This window comes from Pseudopipra pipra, chromosome 7 (genome assembly GCF_036250125.1).
Source record: "Pseudopipra pipra isolate bDixPip1 chromosome 7, bDixPip1.hap1, whole genome shotgun sequence".
NCBI lineage: Eukaryota > Metazoa > Chordata > Aves > Passeriformes > Pipridae > Pseudopipra > Pseudopipra pipra.
In genome coordinates this window covers 19,647,522-19,665,176 of record NC_087555.1, presented here as the reverse complement: position 1 = coordinate 19,665,176, position 17,655 = coordinate 19,647,522, and the positions used below count along the sequence as shown (strand labels likewise).

General features: G+C 41.7%; 2 protein-coding genes and 1 long non-coding RNA gene across 8 annotated transcripts in view; 2 read left to right on the top strand and 1 right to left on the bottom strand.

Moving 5' to 3' along the window:
* SSB (small RNA binding exonuclease protection factor La) overlaps positions 1-17,655 on the top strand; it is a 29,612-nt gene that overhangs the window by 11,192 nt on the left and 765 nt on the right. Inside the window, exons 1-12 of one of the 5 annotated variants that reach the window (XM_064660936.1) lie at positions 9,945-10,037; positions 10,752-10,808; positions 12,730-12,804; positions 14,291-14,394; positions 14,553-14,727; positions 14,877-14,984; positions 15,085-15,185; positions 15,430-15,501; positions 15,586-15,628; positions 16,324-16,464; positions 16,834-17,017; positions 17,177-17,308. In XM_064660936.1, the coding sequence (XP_064517006.1) occupies positions 12,739-12,804; positions 14,291-14,394; positions 14,553-14,727; positions 14,877-14,984; positions 15,085-15,185; positions 15,430-15,501; positions 15,586-15,628; positions 16,324-16,464; positions 16,834-17,017; positions 17,177-17,308 (1,126 nt within the window). In that variant the 5' untranslated portion in view covers positions 9,945-10,037; positions 10,752-10,808; positions 12,730-12,738. Of the gene's footprint in view, positions 1-9,921; positions 10,038-10,751; positions 10,809-12,729; positions 12,805-14,290; positions 14,395-14,552; positions 14,728-14,876; positions 14,985-15,084; positions 15,186-15,429; positions 15,502-15,585; positions 15,629-16,323; positions 16,465-16,833; positions 17,018-17,176; positions 17,309-17,655 lie in introns of those variants that run through there. The other 4 variants (XM_064660940.1, XM_064660938.1, XM_064660937.1 and 1 more) reach the window with 4 other exon arrangements.
* LOC135417194 (uncharacterized) lies at positions 542-3,561 on the bottom strand. Its single transcript, XR_010431958.1, has 2 exons — positions 3,481-3,561; positions 542-2,655 (listed from the first exon to the last, which is right to left on the bottom strand). It is a non-coding gene; the product is annotated as an uncharacterized LOC135417194 (long non-coding RNA).
* KLHL23 (kelch like family member 23) lies at positions 3,242-7,080 on the top strand. Of its 2 annotated transcripts, none has more exons than XM_064660935.1 (3): positions 3,242-4,660; positions 6,001-6,153; positions 6,763-6,987. In XM_064660935.1, the coding sequence occupies exons 1-3, from the start codon at positions 3,448-3,450 to the stop codon at positions 6,783-6,785; spliced, it is 1,389 nt and encodes a 462-aa protein (XP_064517005.1). In that variant the 5' UTR covers positions 3,242-3,447; the 3' UTR covers positions 6,786-6,987. The 2 variants fall into 2 exon arrangements, with proteins under 2 accessions (XP_064517005.1, XP_064517004.1); XM_064660934.1 differs by having other exon boundaries at positions 3,252-4,660; positions 6,707-7,080.

The window sequence follows — 17,655 nt, the reverse complement described above, 5'->3', positions numbered from 1 at the left end:
ATTTTCTTACAGACACTAGATGTTGTCACTACCTTCTTTTTTATAAATTGATGATTTTTTGGAGTGGTCTTGCCTATTTTCAGGCTGATAGTGTATATAAATAAAGATTTCTGTTGCATAGTTCCTTCCTTGCTTCACCTATTTTAATGAATTGTAGAAGGCTGCTTTGAACAATCTGTTGTCCAAGATGTCCAGAGTAATATACTTGAGTTCTCAGGAGCTTTGCTTTATTGATGGATATTTGATAGGTATCTGAGATGTTCATATTAGGGATCTTGCCCTATTGTCTTGCACAGGGGCGTGAAGAGAATATCTGATGAACTAGTAGGTCTCAAGTTTTGACAGGTTTAAATTGTCCGATTTACAGGTCACACAAAAGACAGTAATGGCTGTTGCACAGGACACTTTTGTATGCTACTTTGGGTTTTAAGTTGTTGCTGTGGTTTAACCCCAGCTGACAACTAAGTATCGCACAGCAGCTTGCTCACTCCATCCCCCCCTCTTTGGGGAGGAGAATTGGGGAAAAAATTAAACCTCGTGGTTTGATAAGAACAGTTTAATAATTGAAACAAAATACAATAGAGTATTCTGCTACATATAGTACTAAATTATTATGATAATTGTAATGAAAAGGAGAGATAAAGGAAAGAAGTCCGGGAGAAAAAAGTGATGCCCAACACAGTTGCTCACCACCTGCTGACCAGTGCCCAGCCCACCCCCAAGCAGTGATGGGCCCCTCCCAGCCAACTCCCCCCAGTCTGTGTACTGAGTGTGACATCCTATGCTGTGGAATATCCCTTTGGCCTCTTCGGGTCAGCTGTCCTGGCCATGTTCCCTGCGGTTCCTTGTGCAGCTCCTCACTGGCAGAGCATGGGAAACTAAAAAGTCCTTGACTTAGGGTAAGCACCACTTAGCAACATCCAAAACATCAGTGTGTTGTCAGCATGATTCCCACAGTAAACCCAAAACACAGCAGTGAACCAGCTACTAAGAAGAAAATTAACTCTATCCCAGCTGAAAGCAGGACAGTTGTGTGTGTCTTTAATTCTAGATGTACTACTGAATGTTCCATGTTCTGTGCTGATCTCTTCTGTGATTTTAGAACTTAGTTGTGGTATAGCTTGCTTTCAGTTTGTCCACAGATCTCAGATACTGCTTACTTAAAAAACCCAAAAAAGTAGTATGTCAGTAATTACTCAGCTTTTTTTTGCCACTTACATTAATTATTGCTCTTTTGGCCTTAAGGAACCTATCTCATAGTTTGCTGTGAGAGTGAGATTGGGTGAGAAATTAATCTTCACACTCAAAAAGGGGTTCTTTTTCTGGTTTTGATGAAATTACTGAAGCAGGAGTTGAGAGCAGATTAAGTAAAATAGACTACTTGAAATATTAGCAATTATGATCTAATTACTTCAAGTAGAGGGTAGAGCTGATGCCATTTGCTAGACAAAGTGCATGTTGGAGACAGAAGAAATTTTTGAATTCCAGTAGGCAGACCATTAAGCTGTTAACCAAGTCTTGTTTGGGTTTTTCCTTCCCCCCTTAATAAAAGAGAGGACTTTTCTGAAGCATCACAATTACCAAATTTTTCCACATTTGGTTATCATGAAGGGGAGATGAGTATCTCCAAAAGGTGAAGGTGGTTTGAGCTGGTAATCCAGCCAAAAGAGAAAGAGAGAAGCTCCTTGAAGGGGATGTATGTTCAGTACTAAGTGTTGCTGACCTCCAGACTTGCTGACAGTTTAAATCTACGTGCTGTCTGGGAGGGAGATGGCTTGGGTAAAATGTCATGTAAAGAAATGCATAATGGAAGGCATCTGTGTATGGGAAACTCTGTATGGTGACAGGTCTGCCACCATACACCAGCTACTATGGAGAGTACTTAGTATTGTGTGCTAGTAGGATGGCCAAGACTTGGAAGAAGTTCCTGCTTGTCCATAGGAAGCTGATGAAATGGAAAATGCAAAACCACAGCAAAACAAATCTCTTGATGTGGGGATGTATAAACAGACTTAGGGTTGTACAAGGGAATGCTCCAGAGAAAGAAATGGGATAATTGTAGCTGAGGAACAGTCTCATGGCAGAGACAGCAGGGCTGTTGCTGATTCCTGGGTTACACTGCAAAACTCCAATTCTCTGGGCTAGCGATGCATCAAGAGGGGTTGAAGAAACAGAAGGTAAAGAAGTGTGAAGGTGTACTTTTTGTTTTTGTGGGGGTTTTTTGTTTGTTTGGGTGAGTTTATTTTTGTCTCATGTTACTGTATAAAGGCCAGGAGCAAGTTTGAGTCCTGTTGCAGTTAGTACAGGAAGAAGGATGGCAGAGAGGTATGTCCACATACATGTTCCTGTTTGGATTTCTTTAGTTCGTGCTTCTGGTGGGCATTGTGGAGGAAGAACCACTAGTAATTGAAAGAAAAATATGATGCTTTTTCATCTGTGTAGAGCAGGAGCTCTCCTAATTTCTCCTTTTGAGTATTGCTGGCACAATAACAAATACCCAACCTCCTTTTGGTAGGAGAAACCATTGCCAGTCCCTTCAACCCAGCAGAGCCTGGCTGGATCCAAACTCTTCTGCAGATGAGGGAGGACCACAGCTGCTTGAACCCAGAGGATGCTGTGTTTCAAATAAAGGTGTCCATTGCAGAAAACCTTTTGCTAGCGGAGAAGAGAAAGACTTCTTAAATTGTGAACCACATTTTTAGAAGTTGTAAAAGCCAATATAGCCTTATTCCTGAATGATTTACTTCTAGCTGGAGTCTGTCGGCAAAAACTGTGACTATCTTTTGCACCCTGCCAGGTTCGGGTGTATGGGGAGAGCTCTGGCCACCTCCTTTCGACTCCTGCTCTCAGTCAATGGGAGAGCCCCTGGTTCTTGCTGCCCTTCCCAGTGTCGCTCCTGGGAGCGAGGGGCGCCTCCACCAGAGTCGGCTTCAGGTCGCTGTCAGCGGCAGCCGAGGCCCCTCGCTTTGTTGTGTGGCTGAGTGACACCGAGCTGGTGACGCTCCCCAGGCATCTGCTCCTGTCCCTAATACGGCCGGGCCGTCTGTCACCAGCGCGGACAGCCTTTAACCCCTGCCCCGGGGTGGGAGCGCTCGGGCGGCGGCGGCAGCGGTTCGGGCCGGACCTTCCCGAGGCGAGCGGGCGGGAGAGGGGGCCGGGCGGGGCGCCGGGGCCGCGACCTCGCGGAGGGGTGCGGAGAGGTGCGGAGGGGTGCGGAGGGTGGGTGGGGGCGGCCGGGACACCAAAATAGGAGCTGCTGCTGCTGCGGCCCCGCCGCTCTTGCCGGCAGCTGCTCTTCCAAAGGCCATCCCGGGGCCGCCGCGGGCTGGGAGCGCCCCTGGCCGCGGCCGCGCTCCGCACGGGCGTAAGCGCCGCGCCGGGCGGGTCGGGCGGGCCAGGCTGCGCTGAGCAGCGCGGACAAAGCGGCGGGAGCTGCGGGGCGCGGCGATGGCCGCGGTCGCGCAGGAGGAGTACGCGTACCTATACAAGGACTCCGGGCATCCCGCCGGCTTCCTGGAGGCGTTCCGGGCGTTCTACCTGGACGGGCTGTTCACCGACATCACCCTGCAGTGCGCTTCGGGGGTCATCTTCCACTGCCACAGAGCCGCCCTGGCAGCCTGCAGCAGTTATTTCAAAGCCATGTTCACAGCCGATATGAAAGAGAAATCCAAAAACCAGATCAGTCTTCCCGGGCTCAGCCATGCGGTACTGGAAGCCCTCGTGAATTATGCATACACATCACAGATCCAGATAACAAAGAGAAATGTCCAAAGCCTACTCCAGGCTGCAGACCTGCTCCAGTTCGTGTCAGTAAAGAAAGCCTGTGAGCAGTTTCTGGTGAGGCATTTAGACACTGACAACTGCATAGGGATGCACTCCTTTGCCGAATATCATGATTGCTCGGAACTAGAGAAGGAGTCCAGGAGGATATTGCTATGGCAGTTTGAAGAAGTGTGGAAGCAGGAAGAGTTTCTGGACATTGGCAAGGAGAAGCTCTCTTATATTCTTTCGAGAGAGAATCTCAATGTTCGGAAAGAAGAGGCAGCCATTGAAGCTGTCGTTAACTGGGTTGCACACAATGTGGAAGAAAGAATTGAAGACGTCTATGAACTGCTGAACTGCATCAAAGTAGACTTAGATAACATGTATTTGAAGTCAGCTTTAAGCCTACAAAAAAAATGCCGACTCAATGGCCGTAAGATAAGGTCACTCATATACAAGGCCCTCGACCTCAAACCCAAGAGTCTTTCCAGAAGACCCACAGCAGCCATGTACGTGATTGGAGGATATTATTGGCACCCCTTATCAGAAGTGCATGTTTGGGATCCTTTAACCAACACATGGGTCCAGGGAACAGAGATGCCGGATCACACCAGAGAGAGCTATGGGGTCACTAGCTTGGGACCAGACATATATGTGACAGGAGGTTACAGAACAGAGAGCATTGAAGCCCTTGACACCGTGTGGATATATAACAGTGAGAGGGATGAGTGGACAGAAGGCTGTCCCATGCTCGATGCAAGGTATTACCACTGTGCAGTTTCCTTGAGTGGCTGTGTCTACGCGCTGGGGGGGTATCGAAAGGGAGCTCCTGTGCAAGAAGCTGAGTTCTATGATCCTTTAATACAGAAATGGCTTCCTATTGCAAACATGATCAAAGGTAGGTAAACTTTTTTATGGTGTCTGCCTCCAGTGCTGATCCTCTTGTATTTGTCACTTTTAAGTGCCATGGACACATTTAGAGCTTGATCCAATTCTAGAGAAGTCAACAGGAATCTCCTGTTAATGTTGGTGGGCTTTGGTTCAGGTCTTCACTAGCCAAGAGACTGCAAACATCTAAACGCTATGCTGGGCTGTGCATGGAACACTAGGGTAGAAAAGCAAGTGGTAGTCTTGTATAGTTTTGCCTTCTTTCAGAGTAAGATTTCTGTCAGAATAGAAAGAAATCAGAAAACCATCTGGGATTAGAGTCGATTCAGTAGATGGTCAAAGAGCAAGCTCCAATAAAGGGATTGTATTATTTTAATGGAAGGCCAGATTACTAAGATTTTCTGAACAATCTTTTATAAAGGTGTCATCATTTAGAACTTCTTGCATGCAGTTTCCTTCTGTTTCTGTGTATCATCTGTTCAGGATCCTTAGTTTAATCATTAGTGTGAGGATAATGAAAAGCACTAATACCTGTTTCTAGCAGCCAAAATAGTGATGTATTAAAAAGATATGAATCATAGCCAAACTAAAGGGTATAATTTTGTTATAAAATTTATAAGCAGTTATCAGTTTCATCATACATTTTTATAAATTAATGCAAATATTTACAATTAATTATAATAATTTAGTGTAAGTTGATGCAACACAGTATTTTACTACTTACATAGAGTTTTTGGAGGTATCTGTAACAGGAAAAAAAACATGTTTCTACAACTTTCTCCACTGTTTGTATATTTTCCTCAAATATTGCTGCTATTCTCTTTTTATTTACTTCAAAAATAGAAATGTTATGCTAATATTATAAGCAGTTACATATTCTGTGCAGTTGTTTTGTCCAGTTTTCTGTGTGGAACATCTGATGTGCTCAACTCTCCCCTTGTTTTATTTCATTTTGTTGTTCTAGAGACAGATTTAACAGAGGTTCATTCTGGCTCCATTCTATTTCTGTCCTTGTTTATACAATACCATAATTAGTAATACCATGAGAACGACTAAAATTATTAGAAAAGACACTGAACAATCTCATTTCCCATTGTCTTTGTCCTTGCCATATAACTGATTTTTTAACATCTCTTTAACTTAGTGGAATATTGAACCTAATTCCCTACTCCAAAACCAATGTGACAGTGTGATTTTAATTACTGCCTAAAAATGCTGTGAACTATCATATTATATGCAATATGTATTGGTTACTGCAGTTTTATTTAGTTGTTCTTGACTTACACTGATAAAGTGTCTTGACAAGTCTGTTTTACTCACATTCAGTCTGAACTTTCATACTGTGTACAGGGGTTGGAAATGCCACTGCCTGTGCCCTGCACGAAGCCATCTACGTCACTGGAGGTCACTATGGGTACAGGGGAAGCTGTACCTACGATAAAATCCAGAGGTACCATTCAGGTAGCAATGAGTGGAGTATAGTCACCACAAGTCCACATCCAGGTAAATAATAATTTCTGTAACGAATGTAGAGCTTGATTTGATGACTTGTACCTGGGAGTCCTTCAGCCCAGTTAAGAGTTTTTGGCATATTCCTAATTAAAAAAAAAAGAAATGTCTGTAGGGCACCAAGGGCCATTTCCAGACTCTGAGAGGGAAAGAGAAGACCTTCTTCAAGCATCTGTTGTATAGAAATTGCTATACAAATACAGAATTAAGAAATGTCCACATTCTATTAAATAATATAACTTTCTATAAAATCTATTCATAGGCATTTGGCAAAAATAATTTATATTAATTTTAGAAGGGTTTTCTCTGTTCTACATCTGGTAACAGTAAGTTTTTTAAGCAATTCTCACTAACTACTGCTGCTCAAGTCTTTATCTTCTGTAATGCCTTCAGCTTTCTTTTACTAAGGGTACCAGAAACTTGAGGTGTCTCCTAAGCCCAGTGAAGAAACTCAGCTGCCCTCAGTGGTGCCCAGTGTTTGTCAGGTAGTTGCACTTTAGGTTAAGGTTATCATGCTGAGTTGTAATGTATTCTTTTCTTTCTGAAGAATACGGATTGTGTTCAATTACATTACAAAACAAGATCTATTTTGTGGGTGGACAGACCACAATCACGGACTGCTATGACCCAGAGCAAAATGAGTGGAAGCAGATGGCTCACATGATGGAGAGAAGGATGGAGTGTGGCACAGTGGTCATGAACGGATGCATCTATGTAACAGGAGGATATTCCTATTCAAAAGGAACGTATCTGCAGAGCATTGAGAAATATGACCCTGAACTGAATAAATGGGAAGCAGTAGGAAGTCTTCCCAGCGCTATGCGGTCACATGGCTGTGTCTGTGTGTATAATGTGTAAGCATTTAATTTTCATCTTGCTGTTACAGCAAGATGCAGTATTCATAAAGTACTGATTACCTCATGACTGAGTTGTCTGATACAATCTCTTAGTGCATATTGTTGAAAATCAGGTATATTTTTTTCTCATTTTAAACAACTCAGAAATATAGACATGGTAACAAGATTTCCATATATTTTTCTGTCCAATCATTTTTCGTCATGAAAGTTCTCAAATGACTCTCTTATAATACTTTATGCAGCTACATAGAAACTACTGTGAAAAAGAGATTTGTTTTTTGTGGGAAATCACTGTGGGAAACTATGATCTGGTGCTAAGATGATTAAAGCCAAACCAAATACTTTACATTTCTAAGGGCTACTGGGCTTCAGAGGAAATCTTTGTATTCTGAAGGTAGCTATAGAAATGGATCATTGCCCCAGTGGGGAATGAGGGAAGAAATGTCAGGCAGTAGCCTCAGAGCACAAGCCAAAAGTGTGCACTAGTTTTCCAGAAGAGCAGTGCTCTGAAGTACAAGGGCATTTGAGTAGTCTCTTTGCCATTCTTACACTCACTTTGACATTGCCCATAAGAAGACTCTGCAAGGCTTTGCAATGGGCTCTTTGGCTGATGCACAGATATTTGTGAGGGTTTTTTTGGTTGGTTGGTTGGTTGGTTTTTTTCAGAGAAAAGCCTTGACTTGGTAACTCTTTTTTAATATCAAATTCAAGATAGGTGTCTGTGTGGAATGGAAGGATGAAATGAGAGAGACTGGAAAGCTGCTAATGTCCCCCTGCGATACAAACTTCTCTATTTTGTTTAATACCATTTGATGTTTGCTAAAAGTGCTGAACCGTGACTTGAGCAAAGGTGACAACTGAAGAAACTTGTCAAAATATGTTATTCATGGAGAGATTGAATGCTAAGTGGTCTACAAGATTGGTTTATTTATTATTTCTCTCAAAACATAATACGAGACCTTCAAATTCTGTGCAGAAAGCAGATTTTTGTAAAATGCTTTGTAGACAAATGGATCACACTCTGAGTGGCTTGATAGCAGTGATTCAAATTAAAAAATGCCTTGGGGAGCAGAGAGGCTTTTCTAGCACCGATCAGTTCCTCAATCCAGCTTATAAAATGACTGCAAAAAGAGCTATTAGACATTGGTGAGAAAGGCAGGGGCAACACAGGGCTGCTGAAGGATGTAGTGGGAACTTCCCACACCAGCACTGTCACCTAAAATGAAATTTTGATTTTATTGGATTTATCAGATTCAATGAGAGGAACTTCCCAAGCAAGTAAGCCCTGAGTTTATAGTATTTCTTTTTCTTGATCATAAGTGTTTTCAACATTTTTTTTGTTCTTTCCCATTTTTATGCTATTTCTGACTTGCATTTGACTGCTGGTAGCAGACAGCACTCAACTCTGAGCTTTGATGTGAAGTTCTGTGGTGGGTATATATATAGTTCTTATTTTGATGTCTTTGTATGTCACCTGACTATGTCAGAAGCTCATGTGTGCATGGCTTCAGTGTTTTGCTTCATTACACATCCCACTGGGAGCTATTTAAGGATCCAATGTAATTTGTTTAAAGCGGTGTGGGGAATTGAACTCTAATGCTGTTTGAAATGCGTTGGCCAGGCAGGTGGGCAAAAGAAATAACATGAATTTGTTTCTCCTGGAAATCTCCACAGCTGAGAAATTGTTCAAAGACAGGTAGAGCAGTAAAGGACAACATTGCAAAAGCATGAAAGTGATCTTTGTATTGAACAAAACGACAGTGAACTCAACATGTGTAATTTTTCAGTGCAAATTATGTACCTGTAAAGCTTCATGTTTGTTGAAAAACATGAGCACAGAACAGCTGCTTATGGCTGGCCTTGAGGTTCATTCTGGCCCATATCCTGTCACTGACACTCATGGGTCGAGGAAAGGATCTAAGAACAAGGTGAGGACTAACAAAACAAAACCCACAGTGTCCACTTGGCCACTGCTTCTAAACTAGGTGCTTAGCGTTCCTCCGTGAAAGACAGTACTGTTCCAGGGCAGGAGCACAGGCATTGGAAGCTAGATCTGCTTTGTCCCCGTGGGCACTCTGCAGGTGAGCAATTTGCTGCTTTTTGGCCTCAGTGCTAAGTGGAAAAAAGCCTTTAGTTCTTCCATGCCAGAAGAGCATGTGCTGGTCTGGCACAAACAAAAGTCAGTGAGATTACTGCCTAGGACGTCTGATAAATTCTAATTTTTCAGAGACTTTGAATGCATTAGAATAAATGGAGAAGTTCAGACTCATGGTTAAATTTCAACTGGTGCTGTTTTTCACAATAACCTACAGTGCTCTTTTAAATTAGCTTATGTCCGTAGAATATCCCAAGGTGTGCTGCCATCGGGTCTTGGACACAGGCAGGAATATGAATTTAGCAAGAGGAATAGGGATTCTGCCTTCTGATCAGCGACCTACAGCAGGTGGGAAGCTCAGAACAGGGAATCTTTTAGCCATCTGTATGGTATGTTTTTAATAATAGTTGAAGTAAACACTGAATTATTGTGCTATCAGACCTGTATTTCGTTAGACACAGTTTTATTGTTTTACTTTTAAACTAGAAAATTAACTAATACAGAAATCAAATAACTTGTAAAGCCCGTGTTTGTAGCGCCATAGATGTCCACAGTACATCTTCAGTACTTCAGTGAATGTTTGCAGTATTTAATAAATGTAAATATACTACCACTGTACAAATACAAGCTTTTAAGTTACTGTTTCTGTTCAGTGCTCAAAACCAGGACCCGGCGCGCCCGGAGGGGTGGCCGCGGAGGGCGCTGAGGGCTGTTCCCGCGGCCCTGGGCATTCCCCACACGACCGGGCGCCCGCGGCGGGAAGGGCCGCGCGGGAGTGGGCGGGGCCGGAGCAGGAGCAGCGCCTCCCCCGCCCCGGAAGTGGCGCCACGCGCGGGGCGGGCGGGTCGCGGGGGCTGCTGGGCCGCGGCGCCGACTCGCGGTCTCTGGAGCGGCGGAGCGGGGCCGGAGCGGGGCCGGACGTGCAGGTTCGTGCGGGGCCTCGGCCCCCCCCAGGCCCGGCCCCGCTGAGGAGCGACGGGCCGTGCCGGGGCAGGGCTGGCGGCGGGCTTGGCGGCCGGGCCGGGCGGGAGGCAGGGCGGTTCCCGGCGTGGGGAGCACGTGCCGCCTGTTCCCGGCGGAGTTGCGGAGCGGCCTGGCCGTGCCGGCGGGGCGGGGAAGCCGCCCGGGCCCTCCCCGCCGGCAGCGCTACCCGCGGCGCTGCGGGGCTCGGGCGCTGGGAGTGAGGCGGCGCCGGCGGCCCCGCTCCCGCCGCGGGGCCCGGCCCGGGCCGAGGGAAGCGCTCCCGCTGCTGCCGGGCCTGGGTGTCGGAAGGGGGGGCGTAGGCGCTGCGGGCGTGTGAAAGTGTCATCAAGCAAACTGATGGTCTCCTGGTACAGGTTAGGGGCCCATATTTCGATTACTTAATTACTTCTTATAAGAAACTTCTTATAAGAAACTTCTAATTCTGCTCAAAAAAAACCAACAAACAAACCACAAGCCATAGTATCGTCTGTGAAAACGTGTGGTAGCAGTTAACCCTTACCTTAAATAAAAAACTATGTTTTGAGGCAAGAATCCTGTCAGAAGGCTCCGACCTCTGACACAGGGGTTCCTGAACAAGGTATGGTATGAGTAACAGTTCCATGTTACTTTATTGGGGAAACTTTCTTATTTAAAAAAGGCTTTTCACTCTGTTACAGTAATGGTAGAACCAGCCTGCAACTAAGCTTTGTCCAGACCTTGACACTAAATGGCTGGTAAGATGAAAATCCACTTGAGAGTTCTATTAGGATACTCTGGCTAATACAGTGTGGGATCTAACTGTTCTCGTTAAAGGGCCTGACTGTCATTTTTTGCTTGTAATTTAAGTCTAATGACTACTTGCATTACTTTGTTTTCATTTTGTGTGGTAGTGATGCAAACTGTTGGCACACAGAAGGAACAAGTTAGTGTGGTCTGCTAAGAAAGCCCTTACACTAAAATGTTGTAGGATTTTGCATGCAGTTCAGGCTGTGATTGCTGTTCAGTGCAGTTTATTATCAGTCTTAACTGCTGCACAGCACCTGAAAACTATTGATCTGGAGGTTGTCTTGTGCCAAATGACTGAGCTAAAGAGTCTGAAGTGAGCATGTGCAGACAAGACTAGAATTTCTCTTAAATTAGGCTGCTTCTGCTTTTGTTCTAAATAGGTTAGAGCTTAATCACTGTCTGAACTGAATTCCATGCATGGCAAGCTTGAGTCTTTCCTACAGTTTGTTGTTAGTTAGTTGATCTCTTGGAGAAAGCTGTGACTGCTCCATAGGCTGCCATTAAATTGCGCCAAATTGGGTATAATGTGAAAAAGAACACTGGTTTCTCTTACAAGTTGGGTGTAGGGGACAACAGCACAGGGGAATGTTAGACAGTACCAGCACCTGAACGTGGTGGTGAACTGTCAGTCTCCTGTAGTCAGGGTGGCTTGTGTGAGACATCTCTGAAGTAACTGCATTTGTCAGCTTGGGTACTCTGGCCTGGGATTTGTAAAGTGCTTTACAGACAAATGGATCACACGCTGAACATCGCTGTCAACTAACACTTGCTGAAATCAGGCTTTAAAGAGCATTAAGACTGTTAGGTACAGGTGGAAGCACAATAGTAGAGACTGGGGTGCATATTTTAAGTCTGTAAGTGCCAAAGGAGTACAAGTAAGTCCAAGGATGCAACGCAGTTTCCAGATCAGGAAGATGAGGAAATGGAAACACTGCAAAATGCAGTAGGGTGAACAGTGACTGAGGAATTAAACTACTAGAATAAGAAGATGGGGTGCCAGGCGGGTGTTCAGATGAAGAACATAATTTCCCATGACAAGGGCGTCTTCACATTTTATATCCTTATCTTAAGAGCAACTAGACAGACATTTTTGGATCCCAGTTAATTTTCTGGTCAGTAGCTGCTTTCTTAGTGACGGCATCTGATGTACTGGGATTATACCCTTGCTGCCAGTTAAGTGAAGAAGTTGCTTCCGAGGTAAAACATCTTATCTGTTATCAAAGATACTTGATTCAGTATTCAAGCAGAACTCCATTGAAGACAGATTTTTAAAGGAAAGAACTAGACATTTTTAGGATGTATTAATAAATGCAGATATTTTTATTCCTTCCTCCAGTAAGTTCCGTCAACTTTCAAAGATTAGACAAGAGACAAACTTCAGAAATATTTGTCATTATACCTATGTAGGAATTAAACAGTTTTTGTTATTGATGTTTTGCCTAGTGGTGAGAGGTTGGATTTGACTTAAAGAACAAATGTTGTTGGCTCTCAGCTTTGTTGCTGCTCTTAGGCACAAACTGAAGATCTGTGCCTAGAAAAAGGTAAATAAATAAGGCTGTGAAGTGCCAGCTTTTTTTTAATTTTATCTTGAATACAGAATGCCAAATGCTGCCTTAACAACCAAAGTATTTTACTTGTGGGTTTTTTCCCCACTTGTTTCATAGTTTGCCCTTGGAGTTTGCAGTGATGTTTGTAGTTGCTTCACAGGCATAAATATATGGCTAAAGAACTTGACTGTTACTGTGTTTAGATGAGGCTGCAGTGAAATGCAATGCTCTATAATATAGAATATAAGGAATATATAGGAATATAAGTCTGTAGAAAGTACTATTCAGTAAGTGCTTTTGCTCTGTATTCTCTTCAACACAGCTGGTGAAAATGGCTGAAAATGGAAACGGTGAAAACATGTCTATCTTGGAAAGCAAAATCTGTCAGCAAATTGAGGTAAGTTCAATTTATAGTTTGGGATCTGGACTGAGGTGTGGTTTTGGAGGCATTAATTGGCAGGGACTTGGCTAATGGGAAGTTGACTTTATGGTGCGTTAGACTCGAATCTTCAGCTCTTTAAAAAATGTCTGTCACAGGTCTATGACAGGTATTTAATACTTTAAGGTAGTTGTAATAGTAGTTTAAGCTGGAAGTTATACTTGTCTACAGTTGCTTGTAAGACCACACTTGCTAGCATTTTAGTTGCTATAGCAAGTGAATGTATCATTAAACAATTTATAACCACGTTGCTGGGGTTATTCTATCTATGCAAATAGGAGAAGGGTGAATTTTAATTCTATATGCCTTAATTTTTTGGGGGGTAAAATCCTCCTACTCAAGAATCTGTGCCAGTCAAAATATTCACACATTGCATAACTTGCTATTGTGATTTACTGCTTTGTAATTTATTGCTAAAAATTACAACTAAACTTACATGCCTGCTTTGGATTAACTATTTCTCTCTCTAGAGCCTTGGAGGGTTACCCTCCAACAAAAAAACTGAGCCCATCACTTAACATCTAGAACAAAACTGTTTTTCTGAAGGATAAAAGTATAGCTGCACATGAATGCCCAATACCCTATGAAGCCATTATTTATACATAACAAACAAAACACAGAGATTGAGAAAAGGTAGTTGACAAAACTAGACTTCTGGTAATGTGAATTTGAGGTACACTAGAGGGAGAGGTATTGTTGTAAAACCTGCACTGACTTTTTAAGGCACTATGACATTGGTGGAAACATTTCAACTTCTCCTACGGCTTCAAGTATTTGACACTGGTTAGATGACTGCTAGATGGCAGAAGAATCTGATTAGCCTGTCTGCCTTGAACTGAATTGTCTTCCCATGCTGGACAAGATCAAAATAAGGACACAGTAACTAAATAAAATTAAAAATAAAGATTAAATTTAAAATAACAATTTTTTAATCTTTTGGTGTTTTGTTGAATGAGACCTAGAAAGTCGTTTATGTATATGATTTTTCAGTGTGAAAATACCATATTCTTGCTTGTACATTCCTTCAATAAGGAGTAAAACCTGAATCTGTTGGTGATAAATTTGACTTTTGACTCTGCAGAGCCTGATCTGGGTGATAGATGCTTATGATGTTAACAGAATAAGCTTCATTCCTTTCCTAAGCAAAACTGCAGTCTATCTTTGCCTCATTAGTCTCATTGGATGAAGCGCTGGTTTGCTGTGGCATTTGTTTCAGGAGATTGTGTGTTTGTTTGTTTTTACAGCTTCCATGTTGCAGCTAACTTTTGGCAAAGTATCACATTAAAGCAGGAAGTAATAATTTCAGAATTCTTAATTATTCAGAGTAATTACTTTTGGTATGTCTCAATCGACTGCAGTAAGCTGTCAGATGAAAATGAACTTTTAAGGCTGAATATTTCAGGACAAATCTCTTTTTCCTCTTCCTCTCCCTTCTTTTCTGCAGTACTATTTTGGCAATCACAATCTACCAAGAGACAAGTTCCTAAAAGAACAGATCAAACTAGATGATGGCTGGGTACCTTTAGAAGTAATGATCAAATTCAACAGGTAAAACAAAGTACAATTAATGTGGATAGAAAAGTAACTTTTAGCTACTTATCTCTGTTTGTAGCCAAGTGTTCCTGGTGTTGTTTTAACACTGTTTTAACATCCAGCTTCAGCTTTGCCTGTGTATTTGTAATAACCTGTGTCTGCTTACTCAATAGGTTAAGTCGCCTTTCAAAAGATTTTAGTGTTATTGTAGAAGCACTAAGAAAATCCAAGACTGGTTTAATGGAAATAAATGAAGACAAAACTAAAATCAGAAGATCTCCAAATAAACCCCTTCCTGAATTAAATGACCAGTATAAGGCTGCAATTAAAAACAGATCTGTATATGTTGTAAGTAAATTTCTTCCTTTACTCTGTGCTGTTCTGCATGACTTTGACTGAAAGCCATCTGAGTAAAGCTTGAATTAACTCATACCAAATAGGTTGTAATTTCTGAGTCAGTTTGTGGAATATAATTGAAGCTCATTGCTATCTTGCAGAAAGGCTTTCCACTAGATGCTACTCTTGATGATATCAAAGAATGGCTTGAAGATAAAGGTCCAGTTGAAAACATTCAAATGAGGAGAACATTGCAGAGAACATTTAAGGTAACTCTTGCAATGAACATTTAGACCTGGGGCAGGGATCCTCCCTGGACAGCATTCTGTTCAATTACTCTAACATTCAGTGTCTCTTGCAATTTAACAGGGCTCAATATTTGCAGTTTTTGATAGTGTTGAATCTGCTAAGAAGTTCACAGAGATACCAAATCAAAAGTACAAAGACACAGAGCTGATAGTACTTTTCAAGTAAGTCCTCTTAACTGATATATGAACTAATAATGGTAAAGGGTGGATTTAGGCAAGAGCCTGGCTTGACCTGAGAAGTGTAAGTTTCTAAACTGTTGTACAGGTATTGATAGCTGTACCTGTTGGAGACTAGCACCTCAACTCAGAAAAATCATTTCAACGGTTTCTTGTCTACTGCTGTCTTATAAAGTAATTAGAGCAGAATACCTTAAATTATATTAACTTAGCTTATATTCAATTGAAGGGAGGAGTACTGTACAAAGAAGAATGAAGAAAGGAAACAAAACAAAGTAGAAGCAAAAGCAAGAGCTAAGCAGTAAGTCATTATCAACTGAAGTGCCTCATTTTGCTTGCCTGACCACACCTGAACTGACTCATAACTAATTTAACTTTTCTGCAGGGAAAAAGAAGAGAAACAGAAACAAGCAGCAGATGCTGAAATGGTATGGGTTTCTTTTCTTAAATCTCTATACCTGGAAACTATCCAATGCTTGCTTTTGTATGTATTTTCAATCCATGCACAACATGGTCCTGTACCTACGTTTTGTAAAGCTAACATGGGATATTCTTTCTGAAATTCTATAACATAGAGCACTTTCTAGAAAATCACTTCAGCTTTTCCAACTAACCTACAGTAAGACTGTTTTGTCATGATGTTTAATCTTATTTTCAATAGATTTATTTTGTTTGAAGGCTCATGTCCTAAATTTAAATTATTAGGCTTGTTTACTGGTTCAGATGTGATCCTGAAAGCACCGTTGAGATGACTGTTCTCTTGTACTATTTAAAGGATTCATTAAGAATTTAATCAGTATTATATTTTTTCTACCTGAGGTATCAGCCTTCAGAAAACTGTTTTGTAGAATTTAAAGAGTGTAACTCTCTTATGGAAAAGAAGTCCTAAGTTCCACATAAGTGTATCCTAGTAAGCAAAGAAAATTCAAAAAAGGAGGGGGGACACACTGTGCAAGACTTGGACATCAGTATAACTAAGTTATATAGCAAAAATGCTAGAGTTACTGTAACTTCAGTTGCTTATTTATCATCATATTTAATAGTCTTAGGATTGAGGAGGAAAATATGAATGTTCAAGCTTGACTCTTCAGTTAAAATGTAGGATCTTTTTTATTTCATTTAGAAGTCACTGGAAGAAAAGACAGGATGTCTTCTGAAGTTTTCTGGTGATCTAGATGACCAAACATGCAGAGAAGACCTCCATGCTGTATTTTCTGGTCATGGAGAAATCAAGTGGATACACTTTGTCAGAGGTGCAAAGGAGGTCAGTAGACTCTTAGACAAGGACTTAAGATCTCTGTCTTGAACTTCAAAGATGAATGATTAAATGTTTGTTTTCTTATGTAATCAAGTAAACTATTGTCTTGTGAAATTTCAGAATATTTACAGAATTAAATTATTTCCTTGAATTCTTTCAAAAGAACAGATAAAGTTTCCAGCCTTGTTAGTTGATAAGGCCAAAACTGAGAATGTTTGTTAGGACAACCTAAGGGCTTTGGTTTAGTCTAGACGTGTTTTATGTCATGCAAGAGTAATGAATTTGCTGAGGTACTTAACAGGGTGTGTTGTTCACCATTCTAGCTGAATGTTTTTGCAGTAAGACTCAAATGCAGATGCCACTCTTCTTTTTAAGGGAATTATCCTGTTTAAAGATATTGCCAAAGATGCTCTGGAAAAAGCCAAAACAGCACATAACGGAAACTTACAGCTTCGGAACAAGGATGTCGCATGGGAAGTGCTAGAAGGAGATGCAGAGAAAGAAGCTCTGAAAAAAATATTGGAAGATCAGCAAGAATTACTGAAACAGAAAACAAAAGGTCCTCCCTTCTTTTATGAATTTAAGCCTGTATAATGTCCTAGAATTGGCACTCCAAGTAGTGAATATATACTACAGACTGACTTAACTGTAAAGTATTCCTTTGAGCTTGCCCATTAAAAGAAAATAATACAAAGTTCCTGATCTTGTATCTCCACAGGGCGCAAAATTAAAGGAAAAGGAAGAGGAGGAAAAATACCTCAGGGTGCACAAAAAGGAAAAGTACAGTTTCAGGGCAAGAAAATTAAGTTTGATAATGAAGAAGAAGGTGGTGAAGATGATACTAAAACAGGTGTGTCATTCTGTGCACTGGATGCAGCTTCTTTAGTACATAGAGCTACTTTCTAGAGAAGTACTCATGTTTCTTACAAGTGTTTCAGTTTTGTCTCTGCATTGTAGTATTTTTGCCCTCGTGTCAGTATCAGTGAAGTCTTGTGCGTGATTCCTTCCAGAACTGTCCAAAAAGCGTACTTAGATAATTACTAGATAGGTAAGGCTTTACTGCAGGGCTGTACAAAGCATTCTGCATTGAAAGATGGTGGTTATCAGCTACTTTACACAACTGTACAGACCCAGTCTCTTGAGTGGTGGGGGTTTTTTTCCCTTGAGGATATGAGAAGACTAATAGTTCTGCCTGCC

Excerpts from the sequence above, each read along its gene's own strand:
- KLHL23 (XM_064660934.1), top strand. The coding sequence starts at position 3,448 with ATGGCCGCGGTCGCGCAGGAGGAGTACGCGTACCTATACAAGGACTCC. Across the intron at positions 4,661-6,000 it reads TATTGCAAACATGATCAAAG|GGGTTGGAAATGCCACTGCC; the intron begins GTAGGTAAACTT and ends TACTGTGTACAG. Across the intron at positions 6,154-6,706 it reads CACCACAAGTCCACATCCAG|AATACGGATTGTGTTCAATT; the intron begins GTAAATAATAAT and ends TTCTTTCTGAAG.